The sequence below is a fragment of the Mesitornis unicolor genome, unplaced genomic scaffold (genome assembly GCF_000695765.1).
Source record: "Mesitornis unicolor isolate BGI_N332 unplaced genomic scaffold, ASM69576v1 scaffold18364, whole genome shotgun sequence".
NCBI classification, from domain to species: domain Eukaryota; kingdom Metazoa; phylum Chordata; class Aves; order Mesitornithiformes; family Mesitornithidae; genus Mesitornis; species Mesitornis unicolor.
Window position 1 is genome coordinate 11,812 of NW_010178271.1, and position 24,364 is coordinate 36,175.

General features: G+C 39.3%; 1 protein-coding gene across 1 annotated transcript in view; it reads right to left on the reverse strand.

Moving 5' to 3' along the window:
* Positions 1-3,968: 3,968 nt before the first annotated feature.
* LOC104538993 (probable serine racemase) overlaps positions 3,969-24,364 on the reverse strand; it is a 28,949-nt gene continuing 8,553 nt past the window's right edge. The window contains exons 3-11 of the mRNA XM_010182396.1: positions 21,214-21,330; positions 20,005-20,246; positions 15,278-15,466; positions 14,783-14,901; positions 13,793-13,868; positions 12,961-13,086; positions 11,185-11,352; positions 10,826-10,883; positions 3,969-4,257 (exon numbers count right to left, since the gene is read on the reverse strand). Coding sequence (XP_010180698.1) covers positions 4,159-4,257; positions 10,826-10,883; positions 11,185-11,352; positions 12,961-13,086; positions 13,793-13,868; positions 14,783-14,901; positions 15,278-15,466; positions 20,005-20,246; positions 21,214-21,330 — 1,194 coding nt within the window. The 3' untranslated portion in view covers positions 3,969-4,158. The remainder of the gene's footprint in view (positions 4,258-10,825; positions 10,884-11,184; positions 11,353-12,960; positions 13,087-13,792; positions 13,869-14,782; positions 14,902-15,277; positions 15,467-20,004; positions 20,247-21,213; positions 21,331-24,364) is intronic.

The following is a 24,364-nucleotide window of genomic DNA, read 5'->3' on the forward strand; positions in this document are numbered from 1 at the left end:
ACTGGGATGCAGCAAAAAGTTGGGAACATCTGAAAGGAAAGGTTTGTTATAGAAACAAACTCTGCAAACTTCAATATCCTGTAAATGGCAGACTGCTTACAGTGAAATGAACAGCAAAGAAGGTGACAGGAGAACCAAGGCCATCAAATAAATGACTGGCAAGAATTATAGCCTAATCCTTGAGTCTTGCAATTTCCTTTACTATCACTAAAACACATGCCTAGGTCTGGATCTAACAAAAGTTTGATATAGCAAGTCAAATACATTTATTGCATTTTGGGATAGGAAGGAGGAACACATCTTTCTAAATCTTCCAAAAGTAGTAGGCTAGATGACAAGGTGCTACCTGTGAGGACACATCACTTGCATGGGGGATGCACTTTTCCTAATGCTATGTAAACATGTAGTGGCAGAACCTTGGCTGTTACTCCAGAGTTCCCAGGAGCTGGCAGAAGAAATTAAGGAATCAATGTGGGAAGAGATTTTGTTTCAATTAAAGATATGCCTTGTTTGCATCAGTCCTTGGAAGAAGTTGTGCTGTTCCCCTGATAAATCTTGTATTCATAGGACTGCTCCCAAAGCTCAGTAGCTCATGCATGCTGAGCTAAACATGCATTTTAGCTGGTGGAGTCTGCTGCACCCTGGAATTGAAGGACTGGTTTACCAAAGTTCACAATGTTTGTGGTGAGTATCTCTGAGATCCAGTTCACCAGATACCATGGACTTAATTCACCCACACAAGCCCAGCCCAGGTTATCTCTGCACGCAGACTCTACATGCTGCCTAGGAACACAGCCAGGTACAAGCAAGGCACCTGGGCCAGTACATGAATAAGAATCTCTTTCCAAGCCATTCAGGACTGATGCTCACCCAGCCACGCTGCCGAGCAGCCTTGCAGGCTGCCATCCCACTCCATGGGTAGAGCAGCAGCCCTACCCAACTGTGTGCACCTCCCCAGCAGCCCAGAGCTTGGTGTGCACAGATGATGTGGATCTCATGTTGATGTTAATTACAGTGAAAGGAAAAAAAATTAACTCTGAATTTTTAATGCAAGGCTGCTATCAGTACCATATGAGAGAATGACAAGTCTTCCATTGCTGAGGTGGCATAGCATAATTTTAATTATTTTTCAAATAAATAAAATGCTTAGATTTACATTTTGCTGATTTAACAATTCGTGAAGTTTTCACATAATCATTAAAGTAATTTTTTTCAAGGTATATAAGAACACACTGTATAAAAATAATTCTTTAAATGAAACATTTAAAAACATTAGATCTTTGAAATGCCATAGTCCTATTACATTTCAGAATGCAAAAAGGTTAGCAGCACAGCTATTTCAATATTCTTTCCAATTGCATACATTCATTTAAATATTTAATTTTGATTTTTTCCCCCCTTGGAAGTATTTAATCTTAGCTTTAAAGTCAATGGACTCACATAACAGCAATATAGAATGGAAATCAGCTCTGGTATCATTACAGTCACATGTAAAGAGTTTACCACTGAAGAGTGATTTACAGTTTAAGTTTACACTTAATATAATGAAAATGAAACCAAATTGTATATATCATGTTTGACATTTAATATAACTTCTACACATCACTTTTTTTTCTTATTTTTTTCTTTTTTTTTCCTCCTCAAAACAATTTCAGAATCATACAGTGATTTTGAATGCATTGACTTTTGGTTGCTCTGCTACCTCTCTTGTCTCAGTTTTGTAAAGATTTTTTAAATGCAGTTCCCACTGACTAGAGAAGAAGTTGCTGATGCTCTAAGTTCTAAAATAATAAGGTCCAGGATAATAAAGGACAGTAAGGACTCAGACAGCAGACACTGTTGGCCACTACTGAGAACATTGGTTATAAAGTCTCATTTTTTTTCTCACATTGATACCCGAGACATCCTCAACATTTCCTGAGAATTTTGCAAAAAGAGATGAGGGGATAATTAGACCCTTATTTACAATAGTTTACATCCTCAGATCTGGCCTTTGATGATGTGGTTCATTGCTTGTTTCAATGCAAGGAGCATGTACACAATATGTAGTCTGCCCTTACGTATTTCTTTACAGATTTCTTAAACTCTTCTGACCATGAAGAAAGGAGCTGTGTCTGACAGGCTGCGATTTACAGGTGTTCTGGAGACCAAGCCCTATACCCGTTGTTCTGGATGGCGAGAAGGGAAAGAAACTAACCACTGGGGCATTAGTAATCTTTAGTTCCATGTGCAAACCAACATGGTCCTTTCAAAACCAGAGCAAATCAGGGAACTTCTATTACTTGTTCACCATTTGTGAGTCTCTTCTCTACTCCTGTTCCTTCATGAGCTACAATAAGAAGGAACAAACAGACTATTTCCCAGAAAAAAAAATACTGCAGGGACAGCCAGAATGCTGCCCTCTTCATCCCACCTTGCAGGCACAAGTTAAGTTACAGATATAGCTGTACATCCATAAGTAGTAGATACAACACAGAAGAGAGCTGCATAAGGTTGGATATGAAGTTTATTCTTTTTACTCCATAGGGACCCTCTGTTCAGGTGGCTCTAACTCTCTGGATGATGCCCCTCCTAGCCTACAGATGGACTATAGTTAAAGGTGTGCAGGGAAAGCTTTCGCACACTTGTGACTTCTTGATTGTGCTTTAGAGACAGAAGTTTCCCACTGCAGAACCAGGAAAGGAAACGGACTAGCAAGCCTCACTGCAGGGTAGGACTAAAGATGGAAGTTCAATTTATAAATTGTAATATGACAACAAAGGAGTGGCACCATGCAGCCTGTGGAGATGCTCCCCATGACCTTGCTGGATTTTCAGCAAGGCCACTGCTAAATACTTAATATCCATTTTATGTACTTAACTATCAACTTGATATGCTAGAGGCAGGATAAAGACCTCTTATTAAAATACCTACACCCCAAGTTTGGGTCAATCCTGGTCAAATTTCACCAAGTGAAATGGTAAATATTGGCTCTGTTGCAGCTGGCCTTTAATTTAATTTTGTCCAGGTGGAAAGGCAACTGTTGTATGCGCACTCAGAAGTGGATCTGAATGTCTCTTACATTTCTTGCCATCCCACTCCGTTGCTTTCTAGTTGGTGTCTGCCTTCAGTGATGGAAATGGTATTTAGGTCAATGTGTTCTTTGTTAATTGCATTAGCCATGTGACTAAGACTTAGGCTTCCTCTTCTCCCAGCCCTGCCTTCGGCTATTAACATGTGGTCTTTAAACGTATTTCACTCTTAACAGTGTACTTAATCTGTCAGGTGAGATGGATAGAGACTGTTTTAGGCAGACTAAGATGATCAATGGAATGCTAATTACAAAATTCACATGCATGGATATACTCCTTTTTATAAAGATTCATGAGCCATTTTATATGCTACTTTTTATACTGAGTCCCCAAAAGCAAAGGGAAGAATTACATTTGTGTTATGCATATGAGGTCTAATTACCATAGAATCATAGAATGTTTTGTTTTATTTTGTTTTGTTTTAATTGCTGCAACATATTTTTGAACGTTACTTTATAAATATGATTATTTTTCCTCAAAAAAAACCAACCCAGCAATATTGGCTTTTATCTTCCAAGATTATTTTTGTTTTTGTTTAAATTACATTTTATTAGCATAAGTTTTCCTCACATGATAACAAAGATCAAAACAGAAGTATGCTCAAACCCACACCCACACACATGTATCTCCTGAAGCAGATTCAGCAAATAGAAAACTGCTTCTGTCTTGGAAATGGAACATTGCTCTGCTAGTAGTATGGCAAAGTCCAGTATTACTTTAACTACAGGTATCAACAGCAAAAGACCTTTGAGAGGTCTATATTCAGATACAAAGAAAAATGCCTTCTCCTTGTTTATTTATAAAATGCCACTGGATCCTACATACGAGTCAAAATCCAGCCAGCCAGTTGATAATGAATTATTGAATTCCAACACCAGCAGAGACTAGAGGTTTCTCTTAGCTAAGCTAAAGTTTTGTGTTTAATTTTATTCCCAAGGCTATTCACTACATTTTGAGCAGGAAATAAATATCCTGAAACTATTTGCTAACTGTTCAGCTTTGAAAGATAATATTTGTTCTGAATGCCTCAAGATTCGGGCTCTGAAAAATACTTGTCAGAGGACCTTGGCCCTTTCCCTTGTGCCCATCACCGCTCGGTCCAGACAGCTGTGGGGTAGCGTTCCAGGACTGCGTTCCTCAGCTGGGCTGTGTGGATCTTGTCTCTGGTCTCCACAGTGCAAGTGACCTGGGAAAAGAATTAGGAACATTTCTGATGGCATGGCAGTGAGCTCAGACAAAGGCATTTCCAACCCAATCCTAAAATACACTCATAAAAGCAAAACGATCAGCTCAACATAAAAACTCTGGACCACGCATCCACTATCTATGCGGATAAAACTGACATTGCAGATATCTGGGGCTCTTCCAGACCTTCTGTATGATCTTAATGCCTTCCAACAGCTGTACTTTATAGCCTTCAAAGACTGAAGAAGATAGACTGATCCTTTGCTGCCTCCTGGGCAAAATAATTGCCTGCTGTTGGCCTCCCTGAAGTTATCCATTGGCAGCTTCTCTTTTCCATTCCCTGGGGTGTGTACATGGTGCTGCTGCCACCTCACCCCATCTCCAACTCACCAAACTGCCATATTTCTGGGCAATGTTTGTCCCATGCTTCAAGCTTTTTATATTCTTCTCCTCTCTCATAGACTTCTCGCCCAGTCCTTTATCGTTGCTGCAGTATTCTGGTTGGTTTCATCTACTCACACACCTTCCTGTTTTATTCTGTTGTTTTGGGTTTTTTTTTTTCCTGTTTGCTCCTTGCATTACTTCTACTTTTCTGTTACGGTTGTTCTGCTGCTAAATAAAACTAAACCCAGGCTAACCCAGCCTTGATAGTTTTCTTTTTATTCTTCACTTGCCTTCACAAGTATTAGTGTCAATCCTGTCATTGAAGACAGTAACTTCAATGTCATTTTTTGAGTTCTTTTCTGCATACAACTCTACTGCATCATTTGAAAATGTGGGCGCTGCCATTGTCTCTGCACCAACCTGAAGGTGCAGAAGGAAAATTATACATCACAACTTTAGACTGCTAACTTCTTTCACCTCTGACCCTGCTGGAATCATCACTGATGTTGAAAGTGTCACGCAAAAAAGAGACCTCACAGAAACAAGGAAATCTAGCAAGGAAAGGATCCAAGATGAGTCACATTGCAACAACACAGAGTTTATTGTAACAGGCGAATCTTCAGAGAATAGAGAAAAAACTGGTTGTGGTAACTTTAAGGTGAACTCCTAGAGATAGGTGCCCTGGATAATGTTCCTATCAGAGAGGCATCCTTTACAGAAAGCAATAAGGCAAAAATAAAATTGGCTCTACTTAAATATGTTTATGAGGACTTAAACAAGAACTTTGTGAATTTATATTTCCAGGAATAAGCTTAAAATAGCAATAAACCTTTAGCAAAACTATTGAATGAGAAGATAAAACACTAACTCCAGGTTATTCTAAACAGCCATGAGCTCAATTAACTAGAAAACTGGCTATAGCTTCTTAAATAGCCATAATGAAATAAGCCACATTTCTGATCTGTTTCTGTAATTCTTCGCTTCTTATCCTGAACATAGTTCTGTTCTTGTTTGGTTCTCTGGAACACAAATTAGATGCTAATTTCCTTCTCCCCTGAAAAAGCAGGGTTTAGTCACAAGAGGACAGTCACAGAAGACAAGTAATAGTGAGGGAACAGGAGAGAACACAAAGATGGAGGAAAGTATCGAAAGGATGTCTAGGCACCAAAGTACCAAATATACATTTTCCATTCCCTGGTTCATATAAGATACCTGAAGCTTTGCAGTCATATATTTGCAGCACACACTCACACAGAGTCAGTAATTAAAAGAGAAACTTTTTTCCCCTTCCACAGCAATCACGCCTGGTTTGTCCAGAGCAAATCAACTGTTGCACTTGGAACCCATCTGGACTTGCAAGGTTCAGCTTTTTGGCAGCAAGCAGTTGCTCTGCCCTAGGAGCAAGCATGGAAAAGCATTTTGATTTCCAGAGCTAACTATCCTCCTCTCAGCCCTTTTCTTTTTGCTAATGATTGAAGCCAGACAGACTTGGATAGATTGGAGCCAGAGAGCTTGTAAGCAGTTTGGATAAATACTGTATTTTTGTTTTGTGTGTGCACGGCATCCAACAATTGATATGGCCATTAACATGCTGTAGTGTGTTATAAAAGTAATAACAACAGCAGCAGCAGAAATAATAACACTAGAAATTTACCTGATTTTTTATTCTTGTCAAATAGAGGAAGCGAGAACATTTGCTCATAGCAGGAGCAAACAGAGAATCACTCTATGCTTCAGAGCAGCTACAGATCTAAACAGCAAGGAAGGCAAGAATTTGACAATTTGTACTGCAGTTTTATCTTCACAGAACTCCTTTCTCGTATTCACTTCACCTGGGAAGTGTCCAACAGGCCAATCTTCATATTCATGGGGAGGGATATGAGAATTATATTTATCTAGGATGAACAGTCACCTAGGTGCTACTAGGTACAGGAGGCTGCATACCTACTGATGAACTAAAAGTCTTCCAAATTGGTCTTATTTAAGACAAAATTACAAAACCTATTGCCTGATGTTTCTTATGCTTCAGAGAATATAACCTATGACAACTAGAGAAAACTTAACTTTAAATTTGTTTCAATCCCATAAACTCTCAGTTTGGGGATCAGCTGCCAGGTAGTCGCCAAGGTCAGTGCAATGCAATGCTTGAGAAAGAGCGTGACAGCTGCCACAGCTGTCACCTGGATGTGCAACCTGAGCCCTTATCTTTTGGCATACTCTTGCATTCAGGTTGGTGAGCATGAGCACAAACAAGTTGCCAGCACATAATCTAAATCAGATAATAATCCAACAGGTCTTCTCTTAGCCTCCTCAGATACAGGTTCTTATTTCTACAACTGGGGCTTGCTTTTCTGTACCAGGTCAGTCTGCTGTGAAGTAGTACTAAAGAAAACAATCAAAGAAATGTATTGTCTAACTTCCCACTCCAAACATCTCCATTTTGCAGATGGGAAACTGAAGCACAGAAGCAGTGTCTTGCCCAGGTCATCCAGGATTGCTTTAGGAATTATAGCATCCTGCTCGCAACTGGACAGCTGCATGCTCCTCTATATATTCTCTTCACAGGACAATAATATGAAATATGTTGGCAACTGGGGACTCTAATCCAAAATGTTATCCTCTGGCCTTTTACAAAATGCAAGTTGGCCCGAAGAAATTTATTCAAATTGACCAGACTAAAATAATTCAATGAGTTTTGGCCTGAAGTGAATAAACTGTATGAGAAAAAAAAGCTATCACACCACACACAGTGAGACAGAAAACACAGCACCACTGGGACAATGCGTAATGTTATCATAAAGAAAAAGAAACATTTGATTTATGAATTAGTATTTTGTTGCAGTCAGAGGGAGAAGTAATGTGATGGATGTTCTTTTTATAGCTGGTCTCTTCTGAGTTATTAAAAACCACAGCAGAGTTAAGCTCCTGAGAGGTTTGAAGCGAACAGACCAGACAACCCAGGACTGAGGTCAGAAGAAAAACTGCCACTGCAGCTGCTGCTCTGTAGAACTGCTGAAGCACCTCAAGACCTTGCAGGCCCTTGCTGCTCTCTTCCAGGACCCTCCTATACCTGCCAGTCTGATTATGCTGCAGTTTCAGTGGTGAGGAGAAGACTTTTTTAGAAACCTGATGAGCTCAAAGAAATTTTTTTTCCAGCTGATTAGCCTGAGTCCAAATATGAGACACCCACTAAGCAAGTCAGCTGCTCATGCCTGGCATGGTTTCATAGCAAAGACAATTCTTACCTTATTAAATCGCTTATTGATTTTGCTCATTGACTTCTTTCTGAGTCAATAATAATATGAAATCAAAGGGATTTAAATGGTTATAAAGACGTTTACAGATGGAAGCAATTTGAGAGATAGTTTGTCCCACATTGAATCTGAGGAATATTCCTGATAAAGAACAGAGAAAGTACAAAGAAGCAAGTTGTAACTTCCTCCCACAAACTGGGTAATCTCTTAGATCTCTATCTCCAGTTAGCTGGCAATATGGGATTATTTTTTTCCTTAGCCCTGATCTTTATCTCTCTCTAACTATTTCTGGTTATCTAACCTGCTTCAATATCCATAAAATGTGAAGCTTAGCAGACTGGTTATTTGTGTGGTTTGTTAAGAGTTACCTATTTCAATACTGGTACTTTGGAAGCCATTTCCTAACTGCTCAGGTAAGAGTGAATTAGGGTGTAGTCCTCTGCAAGACAGAAATCCAGTATGAGCCACAAGGAAAGAATCTAAACTTTAGCTATGAGCAGGCAGTATCCAAAAGAAACTCCCATTTTGTTCCAAAGAATGTGACCAGCCAATCCCACTGCACAAGGCACTTCAGCTAAATCTAGTATAGCCATAATCCTTTTTTTTTTTAATTTAAAAAAATGTTATATTTGCCAGTAAAATGCTCCAGAAGTAATTTTTCCACAAGTGTAGTTTGAATGTAAATCTTCCTTTTAGAAAGTCCTTACTACTCCATGCAATCAGACTATCAGCAAGGATAGACACAGAGCATTCCATGCATGCACCAGTTGGATAATCACTAACCCAGCAAGGCAATTCACCAGAGGGGTAAAAAAACGCTCTGCCTTTCTGGTAAGCAGAGACTAGAAGTCAAGTTTCTCTCCTTTGGAAAAGAAGGAGTAAATTTAAAAGGATGATTAAATACTGAGATGACAATCTTGACAGGACTGATTTAGTGTTTCAAATAAGCCACTACACTTACTGCTCTGTTCTGTTAAACACTTCATCTATATCCACAGCTGAAAGTATGTATTAAAGGTAGAGTGAAGTGGGTATAGTGTAATGCTTTTATTATTATTACCACCAGTTCAACACATGATAATTTTGGTTCTTGATCCAGATTTAAAAGCATTCTTGATTTAATGTGCTATGATTTACACTGATAAAAATAAAACAAAGTTCTTTGCAGGTCTGCTTTAGTAGCAAACGTTTAAAAATACTTTGCTGACGCAGGGCTTTGACCCTTGCAAGCAACAAAGAAAAAAGCAAAACCTCACCCATACATATTAGCTTTACCATGAAAATATATATATTTTTCTGTATCTGGTTAGAGCAAATTAATTTCAATGAGTAAAGATAAATTCAATATTCTACCCTTTTTATTACCTTTGTTTTAGTTTTCAAATAAAAGCTTCAAGATTTACTCAGTGTCACCAGACAGAGCTGTCTCCAAAGTCACCTAGGTCTGTAAGTCTGGATCACTACTTTGTACTTCACATCTAATTATCCAACAGCCTCTTCCAGACTGATTAAAAGTCATCATGCAAATCCTACATCCAATTAAATTATTCAGGAACACAAATTCCTTCCTCTTGTGGTACAACACTGTCAGATTCTTGAAGTGGACAGTCAGTGAAAATACACTGTGTTTAAAATGCAGACAATCACACATGCCACTTTTTCATTCAGGGACTGCATTTACCACAGATTCTGATAAAATTGCCTCTTTGGGAGAGGTTGCAAGAGCAACAGAAGATTATTCTAACATTCTCAATCAAAAACCAAGACAGTGGATTTTTTGTTTAATTTACCTAGTAGCATTAATAAAAAATACAAGCCTTATTTCATAAAAATCACATTAAAAACTTTAGAATAATTACAAAGTTTGTCAAGTCTAGCCTTCAGTAAGAAGGTTTTTCAGAGCTCAATTAGTTGCTGAATCAGAGGCATTTGTCTACCCCATGCAGTGTCACATTATCTTCAAGTTGCCCAAGCCAGTAAGCTGGTCTATCATTACAGCACACTGTGAAACAATGTCAATGTAGTCCTAGACACTTGATAAAACTGATAATATCATGATCTGGAAGACAATAATGAACTTTGTTGTAGTCCTTTGCTATAATCATCTTTAATCTAATCTATTCTGTATATCCACTAGTGAAAATACTGGGCAGGTTTTGGCATAGAGGTGGGAAATTAGACTGAAATGACAAAATGGAAGAAGGTGCTTACTCAGTAGCATTATTGAATTCCAGTTATGAGCCTGTTTAGCAAAGGTCCCTAACATGACTTCACGAACTATGTCAGGTTTGACTGGACAGTAGAAGCCAGCATGAAATCACTGGAACCACACCTCTGACAAGCCAGCTGAAAGAAGAGATATGCCATGAGACAAATGATCCTTTTAAGAGATGCCATTAACTGATAACACCTCCTCACTGTTACTGTACCAAATACACAGCAAAAGAATAAGGATTTTGCTCTATGCTCTTTGCGGATAAGGTACAAAACTGAGGCCCTAGTTAAAAAACGATGATTCCTTATGGGTAAGGGTGTTCTCCACATTGCTTTAAGGCAAATTGATCTCGGATAATTACAGACAGCCCACACAGCTGGCTCTTCAGGTTCTGGACGGATGCTGCGGCTTGCTTGCCACCTCTGCCACACCACCACGCACGCACGTAAGGAAGGTTTGCAACGTTAACAGCTGGAGTATTTCACCCACAGTGTTGCAACAGCAGGTAAAACAGGTTCTGAATTATTTGCATGCCTGACAAGTGTTTGGTGAGGTAAGGCTCTGTCTGACACAGGAAGAATTATCTATCACACTGCTACCCAAATCACTGTGCACACTGTACTGGACTTCTTCAACATAGTCATACAGAGATACAGAAACACAGACTAAACTAGGGGAGGCACTGCTAGAGAAACTGAAAATGCATCTCATCTTACCTCTACAGTGAAGAGTTCAGTTGTCACAAATGTGCGTTCTTGTTTGATATCCAAAACTCTAGATCAAATGAGGGATAAATTAGAGATAACAATAATCCTTGTTGTTGTAAAATAGTTTCTGTAAGTGTTTGGACAGTAGCAGTCTTTGCTGCTTTCTGTATCAGACACTCTATGCTGCAAAGGTACTTTCACATTGAATCAAAAAATGAAGGAAATAAAGTTTTTCTGAAACATAATAAGAAAAAGCCCTTTAATTAGTTACAGACTTGCCTTCAGAGAACATTTGGATACAAGTCCAAATCTTCAATAATCTTTATGCTATTCTGTGGTTATATTTCCCTTCTAGTAGTCTGATTTACCTTGTTTCTTCTCGAGCCAAAATTTCCAGTAGCTTTGAAATGTCTCCTGGGCAGTCAGAAAGCACAAGCGAAAATCTGCAGACTCTGTTATCGAGGGTCAGGGCACGTGCTATGCACTGCTGCAGCAAATGTAACTCCAGGTTTCCACTGCAGATAACAACTGCCACTCTGAAAACAGAGAGAAAAATAGGACTTTTGTTTAGCACTTGACTGCACAAAGGCACCATAAATCACAGACACTACTCAATATCATCTTATGATCTGCTAGGACTGTCCTTTGATAAATGTGTATTACACATCAGAGGTGATCCTGACTCTCAGCATCAATTGTGGGCAGGCAGTGGGAGCCTAGAAGCTGTCTGCATTAGTTGGTCTGAAACTTTGTTTTCATTTTGCATTTCCTGGAGATTTTAGTTCTGTTAGAGATAAATAGCTGGAGAACTCTAGGTCTGTTTCAAATTTTAAAAACGTGAAGTCATTTTCCCCTGGGAGTTCTGAGTCCTCAGCCTCTTGATGGTTAGACATGTATGTCCAAGGTTGTCTGTAACCAGTAATTAAATCCATCTCAACTCTGCAAAATGAGTGCAAAAATGTTTGAAGAACAAGTAAAGAGCCACATAGTTAGTCCGTCAAACTTGACCTCTTTAAACCCAAATCTTTGCATTTTCCCCTTTATTTCAGCTGTACTGAATTGAAATGTGTTGCTGCCCCATATGTACTCTGTCAGCCTCTCCTGAAGAACTAGCATATCATGCTGTGCATTAGAAATTTTATTATTTCCTGAGTGCACGTATGTTTATATACATTCTGGACTATGTCTGAAGCCAAGGCTCAATCCACTTAAGTATTGAGTGCTCAAGCCCAGATTCAAGAAGGCACTTACCTACACATTTAATACCAAGCACAAGGGTAATCCCATTGACTACCTGGACAGGAGTTCTCGTAGCTGATAGGCAGGTGTCACTGAGTGACTGCAGAAGACAGCCTAGCTCCTGTCCCACCACAGACAGGGCTGATTTCTACATGCAGAATGAGAGAAGGCAACAGGCTGAGAAGAGCAAGATGCTCTCCTGGCAGATGTGACCATGCCTCATGGAGCTGTGTGTAACTGCCTTCCCCCCAGCCATCTGAGAATACAGGAAAATGGCAAGATTTGTCAAGTCTCCAGGCTGACATTTGTCTTGTTCAGCATGGTCTTCTGACTTGTGAGTAGTCTCCTAAGCATGAAGTACATGCCACAGATAAGCCAGTTCAGGGGCAGGAACTGCCTTGTCACTCAAAAAATTTTTTACTGTAAGGGTGACAGAGCACTGGACCAGGCTGCCCAGAGAGATTGTGGAGTCGCCGTCTCTGGAGACATTCAAAACCCGCCTGGACATGTTCCTGTGTGACCTGGTTTAGGTGATCCTGCTCTGGCAGGGGTTGGACTGGATGAGCTTTCAAGGTCCCTTCCAACTCCTAACATTTTGTGATTCTGTGAAATAACAGACAGAATATGGAAAGCTGTGGTTTTCAAAGAGAGCCTAAAAGTGTTTAAAATTCAGTAGGATCTAGGACACCTCATTCTCTTGAATTTCTTTGAAAGTCTCAGCCTGGGACAAGATTGTGCCCATGGTGACAGAGAAGGCACAACAACCAGCCCCATGGGCACTTGCTGTTGGCAGAGCTAGCAGTGCAGTTGAAGGATACAGTTTTTAATATTCTTCTTTCCGTTTCCTGGGACTAAGGCACTAAACCCCATGGTTTTGCCACAGTTCTCTGCAATAGCTGCTGTACCTTTTACCCTTCAACTCGGGGAGCTTCCCTGCAACCAGCGCTGCAAGTCCAATGGCCCCTTCTGCATCAACCATGGCTCGCTCATACTCCAGCAATCTCAGCATCGAAATGAGGATGTCCTCCTCCCTGAAGGCAAAAGAGTTGTGTCAAAACAAAAGAGCTACCAAAAGCAGAAGATAATTTATGTATAAGTGGATTCCTTTAATCCTCTCAGGTACATATGATCCCATGGTAGTGTTACAGAAAGCTGTGCTGCTCGGGGTGAATGTGCACCTCAGTCTTGTTATTAGCTGAATGACAGGATGGCATTTTTTATTAGAACCCTTGTGCTAGCTAAATTGTAGTGGTAAGTACATTCTGCCAACTTGGTCTTTCTATGAAGACTTAGAAGGGTTTTGTCAAAGGCTGTCTTCAAGTGTTGCAGAATGCAAAAAGGACAAGTTTTACACCTAGAGCATGACCAGGTACTATCAGCAGGTGAAGTTGTGGCCAAAGGGGACAGTACAACACTTTTAGTCGTATGATTTAATTTTAGGTAATCCTGCAAGGAACAGGGAGTTGGACTTGATGATCCTTTAGGGGTGTTTTCCAACTTGAAATAGTCTTTGATTCTATGATACATGGGATTGGGTTTGGTGTCTTCAGTACCCCTCTTGGAAGAGAAGGCATCCCAGCACCACCATGCTCTCACAGTGTGGGCATGATGGCAATTTCTGCCAACCTGCTCTCCACTGTATGTGAAGAACCACCACATCCTGGTGATACAGCGCATTTTTCATATACAACAATGTCCACCTGGTATTATTCATTTCACTGCTTTTTTTTTACCTACCTCACAGCAACAACTTTATCCACAAGTTTCCCAGTAAGCTGCAAAGAATTGCTGCCAAAGCAAAGCCCGCTCACATCTGCAGATTTCAAAAGAGAAAAATATGAAGCTGGCTGCTTTAGACAAGTTCAGCATTTTTTAGAGCCCTGACTGTTTTGTGTCCCTAATAAGTGCAGCACACCGCTGTTATATGAACTTAAGTTGCTTTAATTTTTTATATGACAGAAATTAGTTTGGTAACAAGAGACCAGATCTCCCAGGAAGATTTTGCCGTTTTAGATTCCTTTAAGAAAATTGTGATTCTTCATTGGCATAGTTTCACTGCAAGAGTGACCCTGCAGCCCAGCACTTGTCATTGCTCAATGAAGCTTGAATGAAAGAACCCAGTATATCTGGTTTGTTAGCTACAATAGGACAGTTAGCAAAGGAGTGCAGAGACAGGCAGAGCTTTGCCAGAGAGTTATGAAGTAGTTTATAAAACTCCCATTTAACCCAGTTTTCAGAGATTTGTCCATCAGGTAAACAGGATACTCTTAAATTGCTTAACAGGTGTGGTTTTTTGAGCCAATGACGTGGAAACAACTGTATTGTTTATAAACACTGTTGTTCTGAGAGCAGTTTTGTGAGCCTAAATATTTAAGCATTGTATTTTCCTGCCTTTTCACAAATTAGTCATTTACACAAGAGCTCTCCCATTGACCTCACTGGTTAAGATGCTGCTTTTGAACACAATGGTCAGATAAATATTCTCATATTTCTAAGTATTCATCTGAATACTGCATATGCACTGGAAATAGTATTGCACTCCAGCATGTGTGTGTGTGCATGCGCATGAAATGTGTCAGAAGTTGCTCTCATATCATGAATTAAATTCTGACTCTTCAGAGGTTTCCTTTAAAATATGTTTGAACTGAATTAATGAGAAAAAAAACATAGTTGGAGAAATCAATTTCAAACATATTTTACCTCCAAAAGAATAATCCATTTTCTTACCTCCATAGAAGTGATGATTGCTGAAAGCCTGGTCTTCAATTGGGTGGCCGGCCCTTAAGGATTGTTGCAGTACAGGGAAACTTTCAGATTCAACCCCCTGGGGAAGACAAGTGTTGACACTTTTGTATTGATCAAGTTATAACAGAAGTCACCACCAATGTAGTCACCAAAAAAGCTACACAAAGTTTCCTCCTAGGATTAACAATTAATTTTAAATTGCATAATAACTATGCTATCACTAAATTTATCCTGTGGCTTATTTAGGGCCAGACTTTTCCCATAAGAAATCATTTCAAAACACAGAACTGGATTTCATTTGCTTTGGAAGAGTCTTCCCCCATTATTTCTTAAACCCAGCCAAGCAGCCAAGGAATAAGATGCTTCCCAGGCTCTCAGAGACACTTCTGCTAGGTGAAGCCCAGTCTCTGCCAGTGTATCACTAGATTCCAATGCCTTTTGAAAATATCTGTGATAAAAGCTGTCAAAATGCAACACTCTGCAGGTGAAATGAAACTTACAATTATAGCAATATGTGGGTTGAGGTGTTTGAGTGCAGCAGCCGACCCTGCCAGCAAGCCACAGTGGCCTCCTGCAGGAAAAATCACTGCGTCCAGCTTTGGCACCTGCTCGTAGACCTCCAGCCCCATGGTTCCCAGGCCCGACAGGTAGACAGCACTGTCCTCCCTGCAGGAAGGAAGGGCACAGCTCAGCAAGGCTCACAGTTGTCAAACCAATAATGGTGCATTCTACTGCTCTGAAGAAATCCTTCAGCAGAAAAAGATACAGGTGACAGCGAATCACGAGCACAGCAAGGGCAGGAGACGATACAACTGGACGCTGCCATCAGACAGACCATCATGTACTGTGTGAAGTGTGATGTTAACTACTGGGAGAAAACATGTGCCATTGACAATTTCCTCCCAAATAGCCTTCAGGCTGTAGAGCACTGCTGTTACCAATATCAGCTGTTTACAGAGCTGGTAAGGACAGAAGTAATGATTCCATTGCTGTCACTTCCTTAAGCCTCATAAATTTTAAATGTTGCAGTCTAAACTGAAAGCGAAGTCTCAAAAAGATATCTCCTCCTCTGTATTTATAAGTGGATTTAGTGTTTGTGATAAATGGGGATTTTAAGGAAATTTAAGCACCGCGTTCAACCTCACAAACACCAAACAGATTGCTACAGAGCTAAGTCTTTCCACAATCCAGAGCCAGTATCTCATACCTTCATATTACTCTGGAAAACTCTGGAAGGATAAAAGAAGCATTTAGTCATGCCAAAATACTCACTGGTAAAACACTTTCAGGCAAAGGTAATTTAATGAGCAGAATAGGGACAAACAGACTCAAAGAAGTTGAAGAAATTCCACTGTTGCACAATTGATTTATAAATGCATTTGGGGCTTTATTTAAAAGTCAGCAATGATGTAAATGTAGAATGATGTATGAATGAAAAACATGATACCTCTGTATGCCTGTATATTCTGCTTTTCCTGGCAAACGGATAAGCAAACAGAATTACAGATCCAATTACTTCACTTGATTTAATATACCTGAGATGTTTGGGTACTAGGAAGCTAGGCTTCTAGTACTGCTAGACATGCTCAGAGGGGCTCAGTGCAGAAGCACAGAATGCTTACCAAGTGGAGACCAAGGCCCTCTTGAGTGGTTATGTCACATACACAGCAAAACACAGCAAATTCCTCATGGCAAGAATCTATATAACTATACAAGAAAGGGTGGGGGAAATTAATTTTCTCTCCTGTAGCACAGCTAATGATGAAGGAAAGAAACCATGGTGGAATGGATAACTGAGCATTGAATTTATTGCCTTTATCAGGATACTGAAGGAGCTCTCTCCTCTATCTTATGTGTGACAAAATACATCACTGATGTCTGGAATGATTCCTCTGGAGCATCATTTGCAAATAAGATTCAGAACTGAGTTTGCACGTTAGCCCTGTCATGGTTACATGGGAAACAATGGGGACCTGAAGAAACAAATGAAGATCTGGAATATTCAGTTTACAAGTAAAACTTCTTTAACTGAAAATTCTGCCCAAAGGAGACTGCTCTGGGCATGGAGATTTATTAGCAGTTTGAATGAATATTTCAGATAGTTATGTTTTCTTTGCTATTTGCACCAGTTCACTGGTCAGCCTTCAGCTGTTTATAATAAAGTGGGTTATTTTATTTGCACTGTGACTGATTACAATTGCTTTGTGAAAAAAACCTCTCTCTTTCAGTATCATATAACACTGAGTGTCAACCAAGGAAAACAGCAGATAAATCTAAAGACTGTAGATTTAAACAAGTATTTTTGAGTCAAAGCTAGAAATCTGGCCATTTGTCCTTTGAAATGTGTGACACATCAGCAATCAAAGATGGGCTGTCAGCCTTCAATTTCCCAATGAAATTTTGATGTGATACCTAGCAGGCTCTGTTCTCCAAATAAAGGACTCGAAAGCTATTGGCTCTCCTTCCTAGAGTCTACCCAGATCACAAATGAAGGAGGTTCAGGTCTGACCAGTATTTGGATATGGACTTACACAAAAAAAACTGGACTCTCAAGGAAGGAAGGAAGCTGTGTAATTCAATCTCTCTGATTCACAAATCAATCATTCACATCATCTTGGAGGTACTGTGTTACTTATTGGCAATCTTCACATGGCATTTATAATGAGGTCCTGAACAATTATAGTTATTAAAAATCCCATGTTACCTAAGCAGCAGTTAGTAGACTTCATGACTGAATTCCAACTAGAAAATTCACATTTCCTTCCTGGAATTTAATAAGAAGTTGCAGCTGGATAAAAAGTTTCCTTCCTCTAATTGAACTCTTGCATGATCATTTTCATAACACAGTATTTTAACTGCACTCAAGAAATGGGAAGAGCTGACACTGACACATTCAGCTACAGTACATTGCCCATGCAGGTAAAACCAAAGGCAGTCATGCAATGTCTACTTAGAAAGAATGAACTGTTGGTCAAGGAGATCCACAGGCCAAATTGCTAGCTATTTTATGCAAGCTAGAATTAAACTGTAATAAAATGACGTTTCAGAAGTTTCATTTGATAGCATAAGAGATCAGATGAAGTTTTACAGACAGCTTTGGCAATGATGATGAATGTGTTTCAGACACACATTGAAGAAGTCTGGCTGTCCGTATATGTATACATCTCTGGGAAAGCTCTACTGGCCTACATCTAACAAAATACGTTTTAGGCATCCTATTATGAAAAGGCTTATAATTGTAGTGCGTTGTTTGTTGGTCTTTTTTTCCAAAGCATGAAAAACTGCATTTGTGAGGTTTTAATTAAACATAGTAACATATTTAATAACTCTTATAACTTGAAATACAATAAATCAGAGTGCTTTGATATTATTAATGGTAATGTGTATGTTTAGAGTTTCTCAATGCTAGATGCCAAAGTCTTTCACATGTGTTGTCCTTGGAGCTTAATGAACCTGCAGAATATATACTTTATGTAATTATTTGGGAAGGAGGGGAAGATTAAACATGAAATGGCAATAAAATAATTTAGTTATTGTGTGCAAATATGATAGTTGATGCAAGCTAGATGGGAGTAAACACATCAATGGAAAAATGCCACAAAGATGATTGAGGAGCAGATGAGAGAGCCGGGTCTCTTTAGCTTGGAGGAGACTGAGGGGTGACCTCATTAATGTTCATAAATTTGTAAAGGGCAAATGTCAGGAGGAAGGAGCCAGGCTCTTCTCGGTGATAGCCAATGACAGGACAAGAGGCAATGGGTGCAAGCTGGAGCATAGGAGGTTCAATCTGAACATGAGGAAAAACTTTTACTGTGAGGGTGACAGAGCACTGGACCAGGCTGCCCAGAGAGATTGTGGAGTCTCCTTCTCTGGAGACATTCAAAACCCGCCTGGACATGTTCCTGTGTGACCTGGTTTAGGTGATCCTGCTCTGGCAGGGGTTGGACTGGATGAGCTTTCAAGGTCCCTTCCAACTCCTAACATTCTGTGTTTCTGTGAAATGACAGACAGAATATGGAAAGCTGTGGTTTTCAAAGAGAGCCTAAAAGTGTTTAAAATTCAGTAGGATCTAGGACACCTCATTCTCTTGAATTTCTTTGAAAGTCTCAGTCTGGGACAAGGTTGTGCCCATGGTGACAGAGAAGGCACAACAACCAGCCCCATGGGCACTTGCTGTTGGCAAAGGTAGCAGTGCAGTTGAAGGATACAGTTTTTAATATTGCCTTCCCAATAAACCAACTGGGAAAGAAGTGAGGACTTTCTCTATACTGCTTGTTCTGGGATTTTCTTTCCAAGCGATATTACTTATTATTACTGTATTTAATGCAGCAGTGCCTAGGAACCAAAGGGGCATGGGCACTCACTGTAGTAGGAGCCATACGAACACTAAGTGGCGGATAAAGCCTGCACAGAGGTGGCGATGGGAAGGGAGAATAACATTCCAGCTCAGTGCATCAGAGGGGTGAACAGCTTCCTTGTGCTAATGATTCACTCCTCTGCACTTTTGGAATCTTACTTGAATAAAAGTAAGAAAAAAAAGAAAAGGGAAGGGAAAGGCAGAATATACAGCAGAGAGAGAAGGAAAGAAAGGGGAAATGGATCAGTTCTAAATATTTTTGCCTGTCTTATCTTATTCTAATAATAATTTTTACTATATCCAGCTTGTTCAATGACCTCAAATAGTTAAAACTTAAATTTATACCTTATCTATTTTAAATATATGTGCGAAATAGCCTCTTAATCATCTTTTTTCAAGGCACAGTCACAGTTTTGTTAGTCACTCCAGATATGTGAAAATTTTACAGCATTAACCTTCTCTACACTATGCCACTGAAGCCTTTGCATTAAAGATTAGCTTTTAACCACCTTATTTCAAACAGAGAGACTAAAAATTAATGCTAGCCTTTATGCTTTCTGACAGGGTTCATAAAGAGTTAACATATATCCATTATCATACTAGCCCATATAATTCCTAATCAGAAAGTTTGCCTAATTTGGGGGCAAGAGTGTTTCATTTTTGGTTCACACCCCCAGCTGTTATAGAAAGATTCATGATTTGTGCTTGGGAATATGTAACTGTCCATACCCCAGGTAATGGGAACATTTTGATAATTTGTGATCAAATTTTAATGAAACAAATTGTTTTTGCAAAACCACACAAGTATCTCATCTAATCTTTCTAAACAGCCTAATTTTCCACTTACTCTTCAAGGTAGAGGTAACCATTCTCTTGCGCCAACCTTCTTGCATGCATCTGGGAATCCTTAGCTGTAGTGCCATAGGATATAACCATGGCACCGTACTCACGGCACATTTTCACTCTGGCCGGGGACGTGCTGGTTGACATGATGACAAACACTGGAATATGGAGCTCTGAGGCGTGATAAGCAACAGCCATGGGAAAGTTACTGTCTGAAGTCACGATCACCCCCTTTCTTTGCTGATCCTAAAAAACAGGGATGCTTATTGCATGTTATATCGCATCACAAATTTGTCCCATATCATCCTGGATTGTTCTCATGGTCTGACTTCCTTCTTTTTGTCTACTAGCTGATCATATTATGATATTACAGTACAGTATATGCATGACTAGTGTGATCTCAGGATGTACACACAGAGTTAAGACAGAACAAGATCAGTCTCTGCTCCTGCACTCCTCTGAGTTAAATTCTTGATCCATTGAAATTAGCTGATCCCAGAAAAGCCAGCATCAGGCCCCTCAGAGCCAATATCTGAAATTATTTCATTCCAGATTCTCTTTAGTAGAAGGATTTATTAAAATTATTACAAAAGTGCAGGAATAACCACTGCTTCTGGGCTGCTGTATTATGATGATTATAATTATTATTGCTGCAGAGACCCATTAACTTTCTATGGCAAATAATAAACAAGCTATTCATGTAATGATAGTGAAAAGAATTACAAAAATAAACAAGCTATTAGAAGAATACAAAAATAAACAAGCTATTCATGTAATGATAGTGAAAAGAATTACAAAATCAATTGATGTTTGTCAATTGTCAATCGTCAATCGTCTTCTCATCACCCAGTGTAGCTCAATTTCATCACCACTTAAAGTTTGGTGGTTTCAACATGTCAGAACCATAGTACACATACAAACACTTCCATCTAAATGCCACAGAAAAAAATGCTGATGTTTATAATTTGCAAGCTTTTCTTTCAAATATTTTTAAACATTTCACCAGCAAACTGGCCAAGTGTAAATAAAGAAGTAAAATATCTTACATTCAGATACTTGAATACCTATCTATGTTGTTCAGTACAATGGTTCAGAAAAGGCAAGAAACACTGTTATTCCATGGACATTATAGGTAAAACTATCCTTAAGTCTGCTCCATTTCTGTGAAGCAGAACTCATCTATTTCTTTTTGAATGATGACATTTTGCTATACCTGAGGCAATGACATCAGAAGGTAAAGTACACCTCGTTCTTTCACAGATCCTGTGTACTGGAGGAACTCTTTCTTTAGGTAGATGTCCATTCCATACTGCTTGGATAGCCTAGAATACTGGAGGATAGAAATGTTACTATGGGGATGTATCTAAAATTAAGAAAAAGCTTCCATACCCCATCAGCTCCCTGGTGAGGCATGCATTCCACTGCTCATTCCATGAGCTCAAAAAAGTAAATTTAATAATCTGTTTCTTTAGAAATACATCACAGTGTGTTGTTACCCACCAGATTCTTCTGGTTTACAGAAGTAATTTTCAAACTCAGAGCAGTGAAATATGTGCCTCATGCCATTATGAATTCTGAAAATAACATGTGGTTTGGACCTACTGTTCATCTATAGATATTAAAATAAGTATTTTCAATAATTCCAGAAAACACCTTGTGGTCTGATATTTTAGCACTTGCCAGAGGTCGATATTGAATACCCAAAAAAAGAAGGTGATCTCCTAATAAATACAAAAGCAATCAGAAGATTCCTCTTTGAGTTCCATTATGACTCTGCTATGGTTTCTGCCACTGATTCACTACTGAATATTGTCCGTTTTGCATTTTAAGTCCAGTGTGACATTAGTAAAGACATTCCTTATTTGAAAAATTATGGAAATAATAAAAATTATTTCCCAGGATTGCAAGTGTAAGCAGCAGCTGTTTGAAAATGTTCAGTGTTTGGAACAAAAAAGATCCCTGAGCTGAGAGGCATTAGCAAGCATATGACATGTAATACCGTGTCCAAGTGCATGATTTTTTTTAATAATTTTTTTAAATGGCAAACCTCTATCAATTTTTATAGTAAGACAGTCACAGCATGCATCACCATATTAATTTCCTATTACTATAAGTCCATAGAAGAGCTTTAAATAAGCTAACTTATGAAATAGAGCTGCAGTAAGCCTATGGGTTCCCTAGGCTTACTGTGTCTCTATTTCGTAATTGGCTCTGTTTCTTCCATAGGCTGCCAAAGCAAATGAGGACCTGAGGATTTAGGGGATCAAGCCTTCATTTATGGTAAGTCACAAAGAGAGAGACTGATTAAAAGACAGCATGACAACATATTTTAAATATTTATCTCAAAAAGTATCTGGCAGCATCATACACATGGTGTATAGTGTACACAGAAATATGTACTGACATTTTTCAAACTGTGGGACTTTCAAAGTGAATTTATAGAAACTAAGTATATCTGAAACAGATACTTGCTTTAAGTTATACAGTTAAACTAAGTATTTCAGATTAATGTTTCAAGGCTTTTTAGTGGATTTACAAGCATAAAGTAAGCTCCTCACCCATAGGTGGGGCCAGATTCTCTATTTCCCTTCTGAAAATGCTGCAATAGCAGCTACCACTTTCTTCTCCCTTGCAAATGCGGCTGCAGAACTGAAAGAATGGAAAGTGCTTAGCACACTAATAGGATAATAGCCTCTATCCTAAACAGCCTAATCTACGGAGAATGCCTGTGCAAAACAGAACAAGAACATTAGACAAGAAGCACCACTTTACTGATTCTTCACATACTGCACTTGTTTTATCACTTTTGCTTTTGTATAAAAACTTGGATTATAGAGTGAACAATGAGGAAAAGGATTTAAGGAGATGAATCCTATGACTTTTAAAGTTTCTAAGTCTCTTACATTTAAAAGTATGTGTCATTAAGTCACTCTTTAACACAGAGGTGGTGTACTTCAGATGATGATTATTTTTGTTTAGTTTTGATATTCAATATTTTAAATCTTTTCCACTTCCTTTAATTGAGGATTTTTTCACATAGCCTAAATATAGCAATTACTTCTAACAAAGGAAGTGTCAGTGCTATTTTCAGCTGTACTGACCTGATGCATGACCTTGTAAGACTCATTGAACCTGCTTCTAAGTTTTCTCTTTTGTCCCTGTGACCTTGTCTAAGGACTCCAGATACTGTGTCCAATGTACAACACAGCACAGCCTCCATTTGGCATCCACAAAACTAACACAAAACAACCCTTGAAGTTCCCACGTCAGTAACCAAACCAAGTGCCCAATTTAATGCTAATTCCTTATTTCCCTGTACTCACTACCTCTGCAACATCTGTTACAGTCATTCATGATGCTGTATCTCAGCTCCAGGCAAACTCCTGCATAAGGATACAGGATGCTCCATCCATGGTCTTACCTGCAGATTAGGAATTACCCTGCAAATTGTTACTCCATTCATTTAACTGAATGGGTTATAAGGCATGCTTGATTTTTTAATCCAAACAAATGTCCCTGAACGGGGCTCTTACATCTCAGTGATGAGTTACAATAAAGGTTATCTGTGTTTGTCTTGACACCACTCTGTGCTTTCAATACTTTCCTTTTGAAACAGTGCCTGAAACATATACTAAAGACTTCTGCAGGAGCATTACTTTGAATAACAAGTCATGGGCTGTTTTCACACTAAAACAAGTAGGGATATAGGTTTTCCACTACTCTGATCATCTCAAAAACATAGTTCTTAAAAAGAGACTAAAAGTTTGCCTGTTTATCTTGGCACAGTAAATGCATAAAGGGGGTACAACCATATTTCATAAATCTGCCAGGGACACCCAAAAGAAAAGAACTATTTAAGTTGCGAGGCAGAGCTGCCTGAGAACAAATGGTGTGAATTGGCCAAAGAGAGCTTAACTACTTGTGAGCCGGAGCATCATCTGCTCACAGAAAGTTTTGGATGGCTGCAGAAGCAGCAGATGGACTCAGTGGTGCGGTCTCGCCTTTTCCTGCACTGGGATATGCTGTGAGCAAGTGCATGGCTCAGAGGATGAGGCTGAGACAGAGGTTACTAGTTTGACAGAAGTGCATGAAGCCATGAGCAGCAGGGAAGGGATGATCCAGGCTATCAAAGGGCACAGAGCTAGCTAGTTCTGCTTTCCAAGTGAAGCCCTGACACACTCCCTCTCCCTGCCCATAGACCTGCTTTTGTACAGCAAGATTAAACCCATTTGACAAATATGATCAGAGTTGTCAATTACAGAGAAGTGTAGTGCTCACTCCCTGCAATATCAATGCAAATCTTCTCTGCCTGGGACAGCCTCTCCACAAAAGCAGAAGAGGGACACTTCTGCCTAGAGTACTGT